The 19,122-nt window shown below is 30.5% G+C and overlaps 1 protein-coding gene across 1 annotated transcript in view; it reads left to right on the top strand.

Moving 5' to 3' along the window:
* Window positions 1–19,122, top strand: part of LOC144852443 (arginine-hydroxylase NDUFAF5, mitochondrial-like) — a 45,650-nt gene that overhangs the window by 19,991 nt on the left and 6,537 nt on the right. The window contains exons 7-10 of the mRNA XM_078710248.1: window positions 1,361–1,400; window positions 2,688–2,798; window positions 13,825–13,911; window positions 17,260–17,401. Of these exons, the coding sequence (XP_078566374.1) occupies window positions 1,361–1,400; window positions 2,688–2,798; window positions 13,825–13,911; window positions 17,260–17,401 (380 nt within the window). The remainder of the gene's footprint in view (window positions 1–1,360; window positions 1,401–2,687; window positions 2,799–13,824; window positions 13,912–17,259; window positions 17,402–19,122) is intronic.

Below are 19,122 nucleotides of genomic sequence, written 5' to 3' on the forward strand. Positions count from 1 at the left end.
TTGTAATTTGAGATAAAAGACTACTTTATGTGAATTTAAGTACTTGCTTTACTTTCCATTAGTTTTGTTACACTGGTAAAAAAAACAACAAATGTTTTTAATGATTTCTGTATTTTATCTAAACACAAATCACTTTACAAGATCAATTGTTTTTAACCCTTGGTTTGTAAGGTCAAGATCTTCATTATTCGGTTACTTGTTCATGTTTGGTTTTTTTTAAACTGGATTTATTACTTTGTTTACATATATTTTTTGGTGATTCTATTATTAGGAATTGTTTCCAAACCATTATCAATTAAATTCATGGATTTTAATTCATCCTATCTCATCATTTCCTTTTATAAAGAGGACCATTAAAAATGAAGTGTACAGTAGTGTTCAGATTTAAACATTAGGTATTTCAGTGTTTAACATGTCACTGTGTAAGGGTCTTTAACACTTCTATTCCAGCGCCAAAAAATCAAATCGAACATCAATTTTTCGTTTTTCATGCGGCCATGCACATATCGATTGGTGCACAGCCACGTCGAGCGTAGTGATAACGAAACATCAGCGGTCGATTTGTTTTTTTGCTGCCTTACTGGAACCATGTTGGAACAGGTGTAAATGACCGTTAACACAGTGTTCCACCTAGCATAGCTCACATTGTCCCATAAATTGATCATGTGATAAAACGTCTCCAATGAGGCTCAAACCTACAACCTCTTTTTTTTTTTACCATATTTAATGAGGGTGATCCATCCAGCAATTGCTGATCATTAGGTTCACAAGACAAACATATACACAAGATGCTCCACATAAACAAAGTCTTATTACAAGTCTTTTGGAGTGGAGTTGTAATTTTGTCCTTAGAAAAAATCCTGACATGTGACGAGACTTGAACCCAGGACCCTTGGAGTGGTAGCCAAGCATCATAACCACCAAGCCACAACTCCACTCCACTCCACTCTCGCTGACACGATGAGCGCCATAACCATTAGACCACAGATGCTTCATAATAAAATGCAGTGCTCACATACCCTTTGGTTTCTTATCAACTTTCTATAATGAGAACCATTACAAATAAACTGTACTGTTCACAATTTTTCTTGTTATAAATATTAATTTATTACTATTTGATTTGTTTTTAATTTTATAATTAATGTTATGAAATGTATACACAATTAATTTTAGATATGAATGCTGTCATAAGATTTAATTGCAGCTGGTTTTAGATTACGCCAAAATGGAATTAAATACTCCATATGTTATAAGTCATATTATTCTTCTGTATATATAATGATAAGGTTGATTTATTTGAATTTTTTAAATTTGATTTTGAAGAATTTGAAGAACTTTTGAAGAAATGTTTTTTTTTCAGTTTGCACTGGGTCAACAATCTACCAGGAACTCTTCTTCAAGTAAGTACATACTAACAACCTCTGTCTTATGTTAATACGTAGTACAAAGGTAGGGTTATTCAATCAGAAAGTAGTAATAATTAGATGATAAATTAACTTCAATTTTGATTGGCATCAAGTAAAAATTAATAATTTATGTAATTAGGCCTACTAGTAATCAAAGCAAATTTCACCTTTTTGCAATATTTGAGTATTTGCAATAAGCGTTAAATACTCTCTAGAAAATTGAAATCTGTACGCTTTCTATTATCCTTACCCTTTAACATGATTACTATGATTTAACATAAGCAAGTTGTACAATGTAATTGCTTTGTGGTAACATGCTTTATAACCAGTTTTCTGTGTTCAAATCATTCAGTCCAATTTTTGTCTGTGCTATTTTTAGAGAGATCATAATTAATCTTGAGAAATGAAATAAGCTGTTTGAGGAGCTGTACTAAAAAATAGCTGTTTTTCCCCATCCCTTAAGTATTCACATCCAAAGTACCTGATGTTATTATTAAAATAGTAACATATTAGATTGTAATGTTGTTTTGAGGTTTAAATACAGTTCAATGTTGATGAGAGAATGGAAAATAGAGAGTAGATACTATTTTGAAAATCTGTTTTTTTTTGTGTTTTGCGATGTTTGTTTGGGATGTGACAAGAAGGTGAATGATCTGGACAACCATTAGTATACATCTCTTTGAAGATTACATTGTATTGAAAAAACATGGGAAGCTGTAATTGTTTACACACAAGGGATGATATTATGGCAAATGTAATTAAAAACGTACAATACAATGTTGCAACATACATCTAGCTGTTCTTTTTATCCACTTAGTCTGACCATGGAGGACAAAATAAATTCGCGAGTACAAATCTGACGTATTACGTTGTAGCATAGGGGAAAATTGGATTACAATTGTTTATAAACATTAAACGATCTTGAGAGATCTCCTTTTATTTTTTCCTCCATGGTCTGACGTTCATTGCCCATACCATACATATCCTTCCATTGCAATCTTTTAACAGATTAAAAACTCAACAGTTCTAAATATACGTGGTGTACCTCAAACCTTATATCAACATTTGATTTCGCCATGCAAACATTCAAACAATATAATTACTGTACAGTCAAGAAATGAACCATATCCATGTTTTGATACCTTAATAAGTCTGATAAACAGTTGTAATTATAGTTTATCCATCTTATAATTGGTGAGTTTCTCACTGTTTTGGATGAGAAAGACAGATTATAATATATGAGTGGTAAAGAGGTCTTTTAAATACTATCAATTCTTCTAGATTTGTAACTGTTTAAAGAAAGATGGTGCCTTTATTGGGGTTATGTTTGGTGGAGACACACTCTTTGAATTAAGATGTTCATTACAATTAGCTGAACAAGAGAGAGAAGGGGTAAGTTGAGGAATTGATTGATCTGTAGAATTATTATACATTATGTTTTAAAAGTCTGATTGGATGAATATTAAACTGTTTACTATTAAGTATTATATTATGGAATATTTTTATTTTTAATTAATTTTTTTATTTCTTTCTTAAGCAAGATGTACAATTATCAAACAGTTTATTAAACATGCTTTCTTTGTATCTTCAACACATTGTTTGACATGATAATGAAATCCAAGTGTAATTAACAACGCTTGTTGATATTTATTAGTTTCAAATGCTAGTGTAAGCACTCTACTCATTATACAAGATTTGTGTAGTGTGATAATTCTTAAATTGTCAATCAATTTGATACATATTCCTAGAATCTGCTCTCTTTTGTCAACACATAAAACTAGTTCTTTCCAGGATCTCTTAATGAAGCGATGTTTTAGATGTTATCTAGAATTGTGTGGTGTTGTTGGTTTACTTGCTATTTTAGATTGTTTAGTAAAATTAAGTTTTCTTAGAAAATATATATGTAGTCTGCAGAAAGCAGGCCTACTGTTTCCATCTTATTAGATCTCGTCAGTGCAGCTCAGGTTTTGATAGGCATAATATTATATATGACCAAGTGTTATCCTGTTCCAATCTCATGCTTATATTTTACGCAGATTGATTTAATTGCCACCTCTCCAGATAATGGACCAGTCCAGTAGTCTTCTTTTTCCTTTCTTGAGACGTTTTATTATGAGCTGACCCATATCATGTTTCCTAAAACTATATATTTGATTTAATTTCAAAATCTTTATTATTTTTTTTTATCTATTAGTAATTATTGCCGGTAAATAACAATTTAGAGCAATCATCCGATTCGTAGAAAACAGAATTTAAACACTAGACATGAAACTCGTCACTTTGACGAGTTAGTTATCCGCACCACGACAAACGCCACGTGCACGTCATACGTTGGAATATTGCACACAGATAAAGATTATGGCATTATGACAAGAACTGAAGAATATGATATGCTGTTAGTGCTGAATTCTGTCAATTTGTGTCATATAGTATATACATGCAAAGAGTATAATCTGTATACATATTACATACAGTGTAGAATAGGTGAAATTACGGGACCCGCCATTTATTCCAATTTTTAACATGGCGACGGTATCAAAATGAAACACTTAAATAGCAATTTCTGGAGGAAATTATCTCAGGAACAACATATTAACGTGTAGAAGAAATTTGAATACGTAAAATATAGATGCGCACCCTTTTAAATGTGATGAACTATTACGCAAAATATGAAAATACGACTTTTTTTATTCAACTGGCCATATGATGACGTCACAACATCCGATTGGCAAAATGTTTACATGAATTCGTATCTACAATCCAATAGCTTCCAGAAAACGTTTTAATCGTGATTATCACATTTTATTCTTACGAGCTATTACAGATTAAAATTTACTGTAAAGATGAAATTAATGACCCACGTAATTAAAATTTTTAGGCATGATGACGTCATAAAAATTAAAATATTTTTATCTCATGCTAAAGAAAGTTGATTGACCTACACAATATATAAATTTAGGCGAAAAAGGAATACAGATAAGCGTGATGCGCTCCATTGAATGTGATGAGCAATAACGAAAGAGACAAAAATCCTATATTTTACATTCGTGTGGCCATACGATGACGTCACAATGTTTTTTTAGCCTTATCGATGCATGATCCGATATCTACAACTCATCAACTTCTAGATTTTGTAATAAAAATAAACGGTTCACGGTTTACTTTAGAAACTATGACTGTTTAAAAAAAGACATAATTTTGACGATTTTTTAAGCTTTTTCATAAAAAACGCGCACGAATTGTCTAATTCAACGTGTTCGTATGGCGTTATTTAAACTGGAAAAGGTCTAAATTGTTTTCAAAATTACTAGGAAAGACTTGAAAAATATAATTCAAGAGAAAAAAATATGTTTTTAACGCTACGTGCGCACCGCGTGCGTAAAAAATTGCGCGCCCGTGGGAATTTTTGACATGCTCAAAATGACAAGAAACGCATAAAAAGTTGATTAGAAATTAATTTTGCGCATTTTGAAATTTTAAATGCGCGTGCGCGCGTAACTTCTTGTGAAACATGCCATTTTTAATCCGTAGAAAGTTTGCCCCTGATATGACTTAAATTTTGTCAAAGTGTCAATACTAAATGACTTTTGGTTTTTAATCTATAATCAATCATTGAAATTCATAAAATTGCGCGTAAGTCACGTTGCGCAACTATGACGTCATTCAAAAATAGGAGGTGCACAACTTCACGTAAATGCCCATATGTTGTCAAAGTTATGAAATGTTATGTTTACACATTTTAGAGAAACGCGACTCACAAAAAGGAAGGAAGGATCCAAGAATAATACAGAAAAAAAATATTGATCCCATACAGTAACAAGGAGTTATCCGCTCTACCAAGCGGATAACTAATTATTTGTACAAAGAAGTCATGATTAGTTTTTGTACATTGACAGAGATATCTTTGCCGACATTATTGCTGTTTTAAAGATGAGTTTAGCTTGTCTCGTTGTCGTCGACATCAAGCCATCTCGTTCTTGATCACGTTCTCTAAGCTTATCTTCCTTTCATCATTTTAAATGTCTTTACTCTAATTTTGCGTCTAATTAATTGTTAAATTCAGATACGATATCTTTTGCAAGTATCGCTGGCCTACATCTATAAACTTATTCTTTGCCAAATCTTAATCTTATAAATAATATAAAAACTCTATTTATTTTAATATTTCTTTATAAATTGAATATGTATATGATATTACCATTTAAATTAGTAATATTAAAAATAATGATTAATTAATACAATGATTAAAATATAGTAATTACATTTACAAAAACTGTGAATAATTTGTATGTTCACAAGCAATACCAATAAAATGAATAGCTCCCTCTGTAATAGTACTACAATTTGATCAGAATAATACAGTAGATTCATGTGCTATTTAACCAATTAAAATATAATAGAAGGAAGAACAGTCGTGTTGATAACAACAAAAAAATAAATAAAAAAGAGTAGTCAAATTGTTTGTTAGACAATGGGGTTTGATTAAATTTAACTGTTATTTTGTCTTTTTAGTGACTTTTGTTCGTTTTTGTATACGGAAGTGAATAGCCATTAAAAATGTCTGATTTTATTAATCTTCATTTTTTTGTTTCATTGGGGGACAATACATCTTTAATAAAACTAGTTTTTAGTCATCCGAGTCATTGACCTCGGATGAATATAACATTTTCCATATACTTATGTTTAATGGGTATATGTAGAAAAAGTAGAGCTAAGTTGATACGCTTAAGATAATCTAAGATTTGCCTATAATCTTGATAAATGTTGTCGATACGTCAATAAGAATGAGCGGAGGATATCTCCCACGATAACGATTCTACAGAAAAAAAACAGAAGAATTTGAAGAAGAAACAAAATATTAGCTGAGAAATTTACAGTCTAGAATTTCATTATCCTATCTATTACTATGTGTTTGAGTATTCAAGTAACCTTTAATTTTCACACATTTTCAAAAGCAAATGTTACAAGAAAATATGGTATAATAGTAGAAAATGGTGTTTTATGTAGAGTGAACAATCTCTGATCAATTTTATTATCAATTTGTTAAAATTCTTGTGTTACTCCAGCAATTTCGACAGTCCGATTCGACTACTCTCAAAACCCTGGTAGAGGGATTATTGTTGTTTTTTTTATTTTTGGTCTCCTCGGTTTCTGGGAGTTTTATGTTTAAAAAAAATCAATTTTATTATTAACTATTTTCGGAAACATCAGTAGAGGGAGGGATTATATTGTTGGATGTTTTTTTAGACTGTTTTGTTCAAATTATTTTATAAACCTATGATCACACACACACCACAAAATATTATAAAATACATGATCTGTATACGAAGTACATTTTTACTATGTGGTATAGATTGTTTGACATTGTCAGACTTAGCATGGACTTTCCACATAATGAGTTATCTCATCTTCTAAGAGTAATGATTTCATTAAACTTGGCTGACAATTTCCCGTTTATGTCTAATCATATGACCAAGGAAGTCTATCGTAAAATCAATGTTTCTATGTTGATGACACATTGTGATTAGAAGCAATTTTGTGTAATAAAACAAAGGAATAACTATAGAATAACAGAATATTGAACTGCAGAGTAGCTGTAGCTTGGTGGTTAACGTGCTTGCCTTCCAATCCCAAGGTTCAATCCTGACCTAGCTCCAGGGTTGCAACTCACGACTTTTTCAACTGACCACTCCCTAAACCCCAAATGAGATTTAGTTTATAAGCATGATAAATTATACAAAAAATTGTTTATCCATCATGTTGGATAAATTTGAGAAGAGACATTCCTTCTTGAGGCCTTTTTACTTTTTGAACCTTTCAAAAGTGCCTTCATCTGAATATTTGTAGATCTTCTCATTTAATATTTATGTATGGTAATGATTTCAAATCTATTGTTGTCATGTCAATACTTTGTTGTTGCTAAGACCCTATGTTTGCACCTGCCTTGACAGCAACATGACTTCATGCTGCTGTCTGTTACCCACAATTCCATGCTACCGTCTGCTACCCACAATTCCATACAGTAGAATCCTATCGACTGGTTACACTTTAATTATTTCAAAGCGTTGTTAAAATGTTTTTTTTTGTTTTTAATGTAATACTTACGATCGATTTTATACTTTCAAACCATTATCTTACGCATTATTGTAGTTGTATGAGCCTGAACCATTATATATCACTTATAACTGTAACCCTGGGAAACAACCTTGACAACAACGAAACCGTTCCCCTTCCTTTATTGCTCCTTTCCGCTTTCAGCAGGTGTTCTTGCACGATTCTTTTCACAGCAGCTGGTTTGTTTGCGAAAACATAGTAAATTCACTTATTTTGACTTCATCAACTCATGAGATAAATTCATTTCCGTTGATTGCTATAATTCATTTACCCTCCACCGCCACAACCTCCTCAGTTCGAATCAATAATTGATCATCCTGTATTTTGTACTATTGGTTTATATGTAATTAATCTTAATGTACGTTTCTCAATAAACCTTTTGTAACATGAAAAATTTGCAGGTAATATTAGAAATAGCAGGTGTACGTAGACGCTCCTCAGCGACCTCTTCAATCATCATAATATTGGTCACCGATATTTTAAACAAAAATGATTGGACTAATTCTTGATATCAAACCAAGGTGGTGTCAACTTTATCTTTATATACCGCCCAGTGATACATATTATATTTATACATACAGTACATCTGCCCTTCATTACCAATCTTCTTGCCAATCGATGGACTAGCACATTACAAAACTTTCCACTGACACCATATGGATGGACTTTCACAAATTATCATCTAACATAAAATATTACTAAAGCTCTGTCTACACAAACAAACTTTATGTGACAAAAAAAAAAGTCATGTGCCCATATATGGACATGATGATGTCATATCACTACCATATTTGGGCACAAATTAGTTTGATACTGTAGTGTAGACAGAGCTTTAAAGATGTATTTTCCCCCAAAAACATGAAAAATGAAGATTAAAAATCTTTTTTGAATAGGCTGTTTAATAAGTAAAACAATGCAATCCAAGTGGATGTCCTATTACTAATTAGCATACAGGTGTCAATAAACTTTGATCAAATGAGCCAACAGTTTGGGATAATTGTAGGACATTCAACTATTTGTATAGCATATGACCAAATGTTAGATGCGGACTTTGAATTATAATTTGATTAAATATTAATTAAACCGGATACAGTGTGACCACAGATAATTATATTTGATTTACAATTAATGATTTAATCTAAAGCTTCTTTCACATCGGGCCCGGATTCGGTCCGGCGCCCTAAGGACAATATCGCGAGCATTGAGCACGCTTTCACATGGAGCACAAATTCGGTTATTCGTTGTCAAGCAAGGTCATTCATGCTTACTGTTGATTTGTCGAAAAAAATCGTAAGATTTCATCAAACAAATGGCTTCTTGATCCATTGCACTAAGTTTGAAGTCCGAATCAGGTACGGATCCAAATTGTACATGTTGAACAATCCTATGCTTCACCACTGAGCCCATTTTACACGATATTTTTTTATGTGAAAGCAGCTTAAGCCAATTGCCATAAAGGTTCTATAGCAATCTCCTATAGAGATGCATAAGCCAATTGCCATAAAGGTTCTATAGCAATTTCCTATAGAGATGCATAAGCCAATTGCCATAAAGGTTCTATAGCAATCTCCTATAGAGATGCATAAGCCAATTGCCATAAAGGTTCTATAGCCATCTCATATGCATTAAAACATTGCTGCTTGTCTTCTCAGACATCTTTACTATGAAGAGTAGAACTTTTATAGTTATTGGTTACAATTTGATTGAACATGCTTAGTGTTATATTTAGTTAATGATGATGGGATTCACAAGATGCTTGATTAGTTTTCAAATTGTTATCTACAACTTTAATCTGAAATTTGTGTTGAGTTAATATAAATGTATGATATGTATCCAATTCAATGACGACTCGTGGCTAAGTACGTGCTTAATTCATGCCTTCAACTTGCTTTATAAACTCTACCAATATATTTTATTTTGTTTAATTTTGTTGGACAATTAAGGTAATATACATAGCGAAACCTATGAGTTAAAAACGTGTTTTAAGAACATTGTCGTCTGTAGGATAAATTACTTAGATAGCACTATATCTCCTAATACTGTTGATGCTTAAACCATTTTCTACAACATTTGTATAGTACAGTTGTACAAATGGAATATCTCACTTTTACCCAGGAGTATAAAAACGTACTGTACCTAGAAGAAACAAATAAAATAAATAATCAAAACTACATCGTAAATTTTTGTGAAATATGATTGATTTTATATTATTACCAAAAATGAGAATGTATTTATGCCTAGCGTGCGTTCTAAAGATACTAATCAATGGTAGATGGACATCAGTTTGTACACCTTCCAGATTAAATATGTGCTGTCCATTTTCAGATGTTGCATCTTTCACATGGAAGGTCATCTTTTCACTTTTATTTTTTATACATTAATGATGTGTGGATTAGAATTTCTTGCTTTCATTGAAATTGAACTTCCAAATATTGACATAGAGGGCCGTAAGTATCTGTTTTCACCGAGTTCAGAAAATAAAACTCTTCATTCCTCCCAAGAGATCCAAACTGGTTAAATTATCAGTGATAAATAATTTCTGTCATCATATTGCGTTAATAAGTGTGTTGAAAGGAAACTTGTTCAATTAAGAAGAAGAATCTAATTAAACAAGTTGTAAAAATAGGTCAAATTAATCTGACAAGATATAGCCTAGTTAATCGGCAATAAATGAATGAAATTGGAAGCTAAATGACAAATACTTTACGATGGTATTTTCATCGTTTATACTGGCTTCAAATTTGGAACAGTAAAATGTTCATAGAATTAATACTACTTAAGGAGACTTCATCATTATCATCATCACTAACATTGCCCTATCATTATTATCATCCTTATATTTAGCATCATTTTCATCATGATCATCAATATCATCACAATACAACAATTTGTATCTGATTTAAATTTCATTTTTCATGTTTTTGAGGGGAAAGTATCTTTAATAGAACCATTACTGTATGTTAATGCCTCCATATTATATTGTGTATTGGACGAGTTTAACCCAGTATCTTTACTGTATGTTAATACCTCCATATGGTGTGTATTGGATGAGTTTAACCCAGTATCTTTACTCTATGTTAATGCCTCCATATTATATTGTGTATTGGATGAGTTTAACCCAAATTTAAATTTCTAGGAAAGCATATCTTGTAAATCAAACCATTATTTTGTTGTCAAATCATAACTGTCTTTATATAAAATATTAAGCAACAGATAGAATAACAACTGTGTGGTGACCTTTGACAGGAATTATTTTTACAGATAATGTTCCTGATGTTAAAATGGTGTTATATTTCACAGTTGTTTTATGTTGATTAGTATACAGATTAGTATGCAGATTAGTATGCAGATTAGTATACAGATTAGTATGTAGGTAGGTATGTATACAGATTAGTATACAGATTAGTATACAGATTAGTATGCAAATTAGTATACAGATTAGTATGCAGATTAGTATATAGAGTAGTATGCAGATTAGTATGCAGATTAGTATACAGATTAGTATGCAGATTAGTATGCAGATTAGTATGCAAATTAGTATGCAGATTAGTATGCAGATTAGTATGCAGATTAGTATACAGATTAGTATACAGATTAGTATGCAGATTTTTATTTATTATAGCCGATAACAGGATGTATACATAATATGTATATAAATCAAAAGGCAAATTACTGAACAATGCTGTGGGTATAAGCTAAATCAAAACGATAAAGTAATAAAGTCAGAAATAGAATGCCAGGCTTTAGGATATTAACACTAATCCTTTATCAAGAAAACTGCACATTCCCACTAATTTGTTCTTTAATTTAAAATATAAATATCAAAATAACAAAGCGAACCAAAGAAAAGGAATTCAAATAGATTTATAACCTTAAACGTTGACTAACTATTGAATTATTGAAAACATATGAATAGTTTTATCTTAGAAGAAATAGAATAGAATATAGCAAGAAGTCTCTGAATAAATCTGATTTTAGTAACGTATTTAAGTCCGTATTAGGGAATTTGGTCGATAAGAGGAAGGGAAAAACTTGTATGGATGGGGATGATAATTTTGATATTGATGATCATGATATCAATTTATCCATACTGGTTTTGTTAATTTTGTGCATATAGATTAATAAAAATGTTAATTTTGAAGATGAATTTGTTTAATTAACCTTTGTGAATAATAGTTAATATAAATCCTGTAGTTTCTAATTATCTATCCCATTACGACATCACCAGAAATACGACCGGTGAAATGAGAAAGATCCCCAACAATCAAAATCAAAGAATTCTATCTCTGTCTTGATTTACAACCTCAATAGTGAAGTACAAATTGGTTTACAGTGTTGTTTATAACATTGCTTCTTCCTTCTGACCGAGATAAATTGAATTGGGTTTTTGATTGATTGATACAAATACACCGGAAGATCGACTGTTTTTATTGTTCCGTTCCGTAAATTTAGTATTATTTTATATATCACTGGTATATTTTATTCAATTATTCAGTTATACATAAAAATACATTCATAACATTTAGCAGCAGGAAAAAAGTAACATTTTTCAGCTGAATATTGCACTTTTTGATAAGAGAAAAGAATTACATTAAAAAAAATAAACACATTACATTTTTTTAATTCAAAATAATGTAAATGAAAAACTCCTCATTTTCAAAGAAATTGTCAACTTTATTGGTACGAAATGTTTTTTTTATTGGTGTTTTTTTATTAGAATTTGTTGGCTCCTTGGGTTGGTGTTTAATGTCCAGGTTGATTTGTCCCGCTTCCTGCCTTCTTCCTTTTCCCCAAGAATTATTGTTATTTCTCGGTTATTTCTTATTTATTCCATTGTTGTTTCATTATTGTTATTTTGAATACGTTCCTGTAAGCATGTAAACTGTATATGCTAGTTAAGTCAGTTCTTAGTCTTTAAGAAGTGAACTCATTTTTGTACATTATCCATGTGTAATTTGAACTTCAAGGTCTAACTATTACAACTAGTAACAGTAATTTAATTGAGTTACCATTTAATTTTGTCCCGTGCAATCAACATTATGTCTTTCTCTCTTTATCGTACTCAATGCCAATGTTGAATTACATTATTATAACTAATGTGATTGCATGGTGACATCATTTGGGGAAAGTTTGTAGAGAGGTGGCATGTTTTTTAATATGACGTAAGGTTTTACTCAATGAATTTGACTTGGGGCTAGGGGAGTTGAAGGTGAAAACATTTTACAATGCTCATTTATTAATGAATAATGCGATTGATGACATCATTTGGAGCAAGTTGTATGGGTGGCACGTTTTACTGTGACATTGTTAATTATATATATTCACTAGGTGTCATTCATTTATCAAATTTGGCTAGGGGTAGAGGATCAGATGGTGGATATTTTTTCAAAATGCTGCATTATGAATATTTGGTTCTTGACATAGATGCTATGACAGTAGTTTAAGGAGAAGCATGTTTCAATGTGACATCCTTTGACATTTGCTTGATGTCACTTGAAAAGTTTCGAAATGTGACAACATAATGTGATGTGGCCATATATGGGCATAATGACGTCATATCACTACCATATTTGGGCATATCACACTTTTTTTTGTCAAACCAGTTTGATAGTGGAGACAGAGTTTTAAACTATGGTACCAACCACTTGCATGAATAACTGTGCTTACTTAAGTATTCATGTCTTTTGCTAAGTATTTACTTACTTTACCTTATTTTGCAAGTATAATAAAGAGGAGTTACTAAAGGTGATAGTCTTCTACTTAGCAACAACATCAATCAAACATCTGAATCGTAGAAGATGTCACAAATATAACATATTATTTACTTAATACATTCAGACAAATACTTCTTGATTAAAAATTGAAGTGCACAAAATTTAAATACATTAAAAGGATTACAATAAAGATTAGGTAGATTTTGCATAGATATATCATTAAGATAATAATACTGTAATGAATGATGAACCTGTAGATTTATGGTTAAATTGCTGATAGTTTTTGGACATTTGTGTACTGTAAGTTTATTTAACACTTGCGAAAGGCATTTTAAGTTTCGTCAACTCTTGCAGAAGGCATTTTAACTTTATTTAATGCTTGCGAAAGGCATTTTCAAGATGTGATTATGTCACTGACAGCTCATAACAGTATAAGAACTTATTTTATTATTCTCAAAATTCTCAGCTTATCAAGTATGATCCCCCTTGAAGCGCTGGGTACCATTTATATTACTTTATTTTAAAGATCACAAAATGTATTCTATTCAATCATGTATGCTCTCATCATTTAAATCCTTTTTTTTTTGCAGGGATTTTCACCTCATGTTTCACCTTTTACTGATCTTCGTGACCTCGGAAGCCTTCTTACCCGTGCAGGATTCACGTTGCTAACCGTAGTACGTTTAAATTTCATTCACGTTTATTGATAATTTAAAATATACAGTGGTTTTTTTTAAATAAATTAATAAATAATTTAAGTTTAAAGCAATCGCAGATTAGCCAGTAAATCGTAAAAATAGAAAATGATTTAAACATTTAATTTCAAAAATGGAATTCTTCCATCTACACAATTTAACCTTTTGATCTATATGGAAATTGTGTTCAATTACACTCGGGTCACGTTTTCTGAATTGTATCTTCTTGAAGATATATTATTACTGTAATGATAACAATTCAATACAATTATTTACAATTTCATAGAAATTTTAAAGTTTTAAATTAAATGATTTCTGTGAAATTTACATAATTTATTTACAGTCATTAAATGCACAAATAGACCCATTTACTTTTCTACTTCTAGTCTGCCCTCTTAAGGACCACTTGGAAACAGTAACACCAAAGATATACAATACTTACTAAAACTTTTACACTGACTTAAGAACCACTTTTAAATATTAACACAAGTTCAAAGATATATATAATACTTAATACCTTAATTTTATCTGTGTACAGTAATAATCTTTATAGATATCAATCTTTACCTCTACCTATCACCATTACCATTGCCATCAATTCATTTAATCGTATCTAATCTAATCTAATCTAATCATTAGCTCGACCATTATCAGAATTATCATCATCAGCCCACTGATATTCATCATTAACATCTTCCTATATTTTTGTTCTTAATTTAATATAACAGGAATGTCTTTACTGAATACATTTCATTCCAATGATAAATAAGTATACATTACAGTAATAGGAAAGATATAAAACTACCCTTTTTAACATTTATAAAATGAACAAAAAATTCACAACATGCATGGTTGATTTTATTTGTGATTGCGTCTTAAACATATTATATTTCTGAAGCTTTTTTTTTTGCATTTAGTATAGATATACAATTGTATAGGAAATTTGTGTGTAAACCACTTTAAACTTATTGACATTTATTCTAAGCTATTGGACATTTAATCTGTTTTTCATCAATATAATAAATTGCTTTTATACTTGCACGGTAATGGTCGCTTCACACGTCTTTAAAAGCAATTTTAAAAACTAAATTTTGTAAAACTATATTTTTTCTGAACCACTTGGCAGAGAAAGATTTGCCAGTTGGACCTTTCTAGGAAGGAGCCTACCGAGACACAAAAAATATTTGTTATAAATTGATTGAATGAAATTGGCTAATGAATATTCAGTGGTGGATTTGGCCTTTATTAATATAAATTGTATTTATATGAAAATATAGTGATTTACTTAATGATGAGTACGTACTTAAGGGAGGAGTCTTTTCTATGTTCTTTCCCGAAAATCTCATTGAATCTTTGTTAAGATCTGAAAAGATAAAACTTTAATGAAAATTTATTTCTTGTCTGCAATGTTGTAAATTAAGACTTGATGAATTTACACAGAAAACCAGAATATATTTAAGATTGAATAATTTTAGTATTTAAAGGGATATTGTTCATTCAGGGTCAATAATAAATCATTTTTATTCCTTTTTATACAAAAAAATGTTACTTATAGGCCTAATACCAATAATTTGAAGTACAATACATTGTTTTAATATTTCTTTCAAATGAAAAATCTAGCACTAGTATAGCCCCCTCTTTTGACTTCTGTTTTCAATTGAGTATATTTCATCATTTTGATGTTGCATTCAAATTCATTTATTTCACAGAAAACACAAATTATCCAACGAAAAACATCTTGTTTCTTGAGGATTGTCAAAAAAGCAAAATAAATTGTAAACAAATTGTATTATTTTGAGGGTCGCTTGAACATGGACCACCCTCATTAAATATTGTTAAAATTAAATAAATTTAAAAAAAACTTTATAGTAAAGCTCTGTCCACACAGTAAAGCTCTGCCCAAATATGGTAGTGATATGCCAAAACACAGTAGTGATATGACATCATCATGTCCATATATGGGCACATAACATTTTTTGCTACATAAAGTTTGATAATGTAGACAGAGCTTTACTATAATGCAGGTTAACAAAAAGTACATATTACATAAATGTCAAAATGAATAAATGTAAAAAAATGTATTGTTTATTATCACCACCAAATTTATAAATATGAGTCATGTATTATCCTAAATATAATACATTAAGTTAAAAGTTTTCTATGTTAAACATAGACTTATTGCACATAGAACTATTACTAATATGTTTAAATATTTATTTATGAATATCAGTTAGCTTTAAATATAAATGTTTAAAATCAATTGACTGCGACCATAAATATTTAAATATTAATTAACCCAAAATACAACATTAAAATGTTATTGATAATGACATTTGCTTTAGTACTCATCAATCTTTAACATTTAACACCAAAATATGTTTATAAATTAAAACATTAATGTTTTATTATGACAGAATAGTGTCTACATAGTTATTCTATTTCTCAATGTCATTAGAAAATGTACTATATGTATGTATGTATGTAATGTAAGAAAATGTATATAAGAAAATAAATATTTATTACAATTTTTTTAGTTTATTCACCAAATACAAAGCCTGCATAATCAAATTTAATAAGGATTTATTAAAGAGCTTTTCCATTGAGATTAAAGCGATGTAATGCAAGATTATTTATCAACTGCGGCCTAAATCAACCCATTGCTTCCCTGCACATATTACAAAGATACAGAAACATTTTTAACAATCATTAGATAGTATGTACAATATGAGAATAAATAAAATGTGGTAATTAAATTTATGGTAAATCAAGTTGAAGACATCTTTATTGTGTTTTCAATATATGGGTATAAAAACAGAATATGCTGCTTGTTAAATGTTATATAAGACAGAGAAACTGGATACAAATTAAAAACACATAAAAAGCTCTAGGCATTTAAAAAACTTATATAAAATACATACAAACGACATTGAAAAATAGAAAAATATACAATATTAAGTAAAAACTGCACAGCATTCGGAATGTATAAAAATATAATGATTAAAAAGTATCGTTTAAAAACTACTATAGTATAACAATAACATTCTGTGAATAGTTGTTGTATATACTGTATAACATTTAATACAGAATTGTACATATTTATGGCGTTATGAATAAAAGCTAGTTTTGTACAAATGAATGCCAGCACCATCATTAATGTACATAACCATTAATTATTATTATTATTGTGGACTTCATTTAAAGCAGTTTGGTTTGTGTCTACCCTCTTATTTATTCTGTGTATGCCTATGCCGAAATGTCAATCGATGCCATGTAGCTAAAAGCTATGCCAAAGATGAATGTTTAATTAATTTATACGTTTTTATTTTTAAGGATGTCGATGAGATCACAGTGAACTATCCCACAATGTTTGAGGTCATGTCAGATCTGAAAGGTATGGCTGAGAACAATGCATCATGGTCTAGGAAACTGTTACATCGCGACACACAAGCTGCGGCTGCAGCCATATACAAAGGTACACCTTGGTTTTTTTTACTTGAGAATCAAGTGGTAGAGTGATTAAGGTGCCAATGCAAGCCAGATAACATTGGCACTGGTTCAAGTCATTGGAGTACTGTGGCCGTATTCACCAATACTTACCTTTAAAATTAAAAAAATCTTTTATCCAAGTGAATACAATTTAAGGGATATACTTAAATATTTATTCAGTTGAGTGAAATACTTAATATTTAAGGGAAAAATCTCACTTAAGTGTGATTGGTGAATATGGCTACTGGTGTACACATTTGGCTTCTGTGCACTTCGAAAAAGAACCTATCCTCGTTCATTTCGCTCTCTGAAACTAACTAGAAACTGCTGCTAGGAAGAATGTTGTGTAAACCATTATGCAACTCATATTTTGTGTGTACTTTTTTAGTTTGGACACGTCCTCCCTTCACTGTGAATTGTTGTTGATGCATTCTGTCTACCACTAATCCCCTTCACTTAATTGCGCTTCATTATGTTGTACAATGTACAAGTACATGATAATATACTTAAAGAGGAAAACAGTATTTTTAACGATGAAGATAGAGGATGCTGTTTATATTCAACAGATCCTGCCCAGGGCCATTCTGTGGTACAAATCATAATAGCAATAAAACTAATTCAAGACATATCATTTGCATTTCTTTCTATTTTTGTATAATCATAAATGAAATATACATCTTTAACCTAAATTCAGCATGTTAATAGTTTTTATGGTTCTGTTGCTTTAATGGATATAAAATTTTAATTGTGCACATTCATACAATATTTTTTATATCATTCGATGTTATGTTATAACAAATTGTAATCTTAGTCTTTATTTTATATGGAGGAAGTATTTAGTCCATGATTTACCGGATTCTCTGTACTGTATCTCCTCATGATATTATGTCCTTTGTCATAGGCAAATTCTGTAATAACAGTGTCACATATATCACATGTTGTGCCAGTATTATATCAAAGTTTATTCTCTGTACTGTATCTCCTCATGATATTATGTCCTGTGTCATAGGCAAATTCTGTAATAACAGTGTCATATCACATGTTATGCCAGTATTATATCAAAGTTTATTCTATGTACTGTATCTCCTCATGCCATTATGTCCAGTGTTTCATAGGCAAATTCTATAATACAGTGTCACATATCATCATGTAGAATACTTCTTCATCAGTTGATCAATCACATGTATTGTTTGGCTATAATTAAACTACTAGTACTAAAGTAGTTTATTTATAGAACCCACATAAAATCACAGCAAGAATAAGTTTATCTCACCAGTAGAGCCCTAAAGATTAAATTGGGTTCGAGTGAATCCACACGTCTGGTTTAATTAATGGCTGATTCCATGTGGAGGATATCTATCCCAGAAGGCCTTGAGCGGATCCTGTTAGTGATGTTGTCTAATGGTTGTATCAGGCTCCCTAGGTAGTTGTTTTATATTGCTTAAGCTGGATTAGTAATCTTATGTTTTAACCTCAAAGTGAAGTGGGTGTTGACCCCTGTAGTCACAGACATCGATTATGATTAGATTGGAGCATGATTATGATAAGATTAGGATCTTGATTATGATTAGATTGGAGCATGATTATGATAAGATTAGGATCTTGATTTTTGCAATTAAGGAGTTCTTCCAAAATGTATGAATTTTTTCCAATTATGATGTAGAGAATGATAAGCAAAATATGAAAAAATATATATGATTTATGTAA

This window comes from Antedon bifida, chromosome 9 (assembly GCF_963402885.1).
Source record: "Antedon bifida chromosome 9, ecAntBifi1.1, whole genome shotgun sequence".
NCBI lineage: Eukaryota > Metazoa > Echinodermata > Crinoidea > Comatulida > Antedonidae > Antedon > Antedon bifida.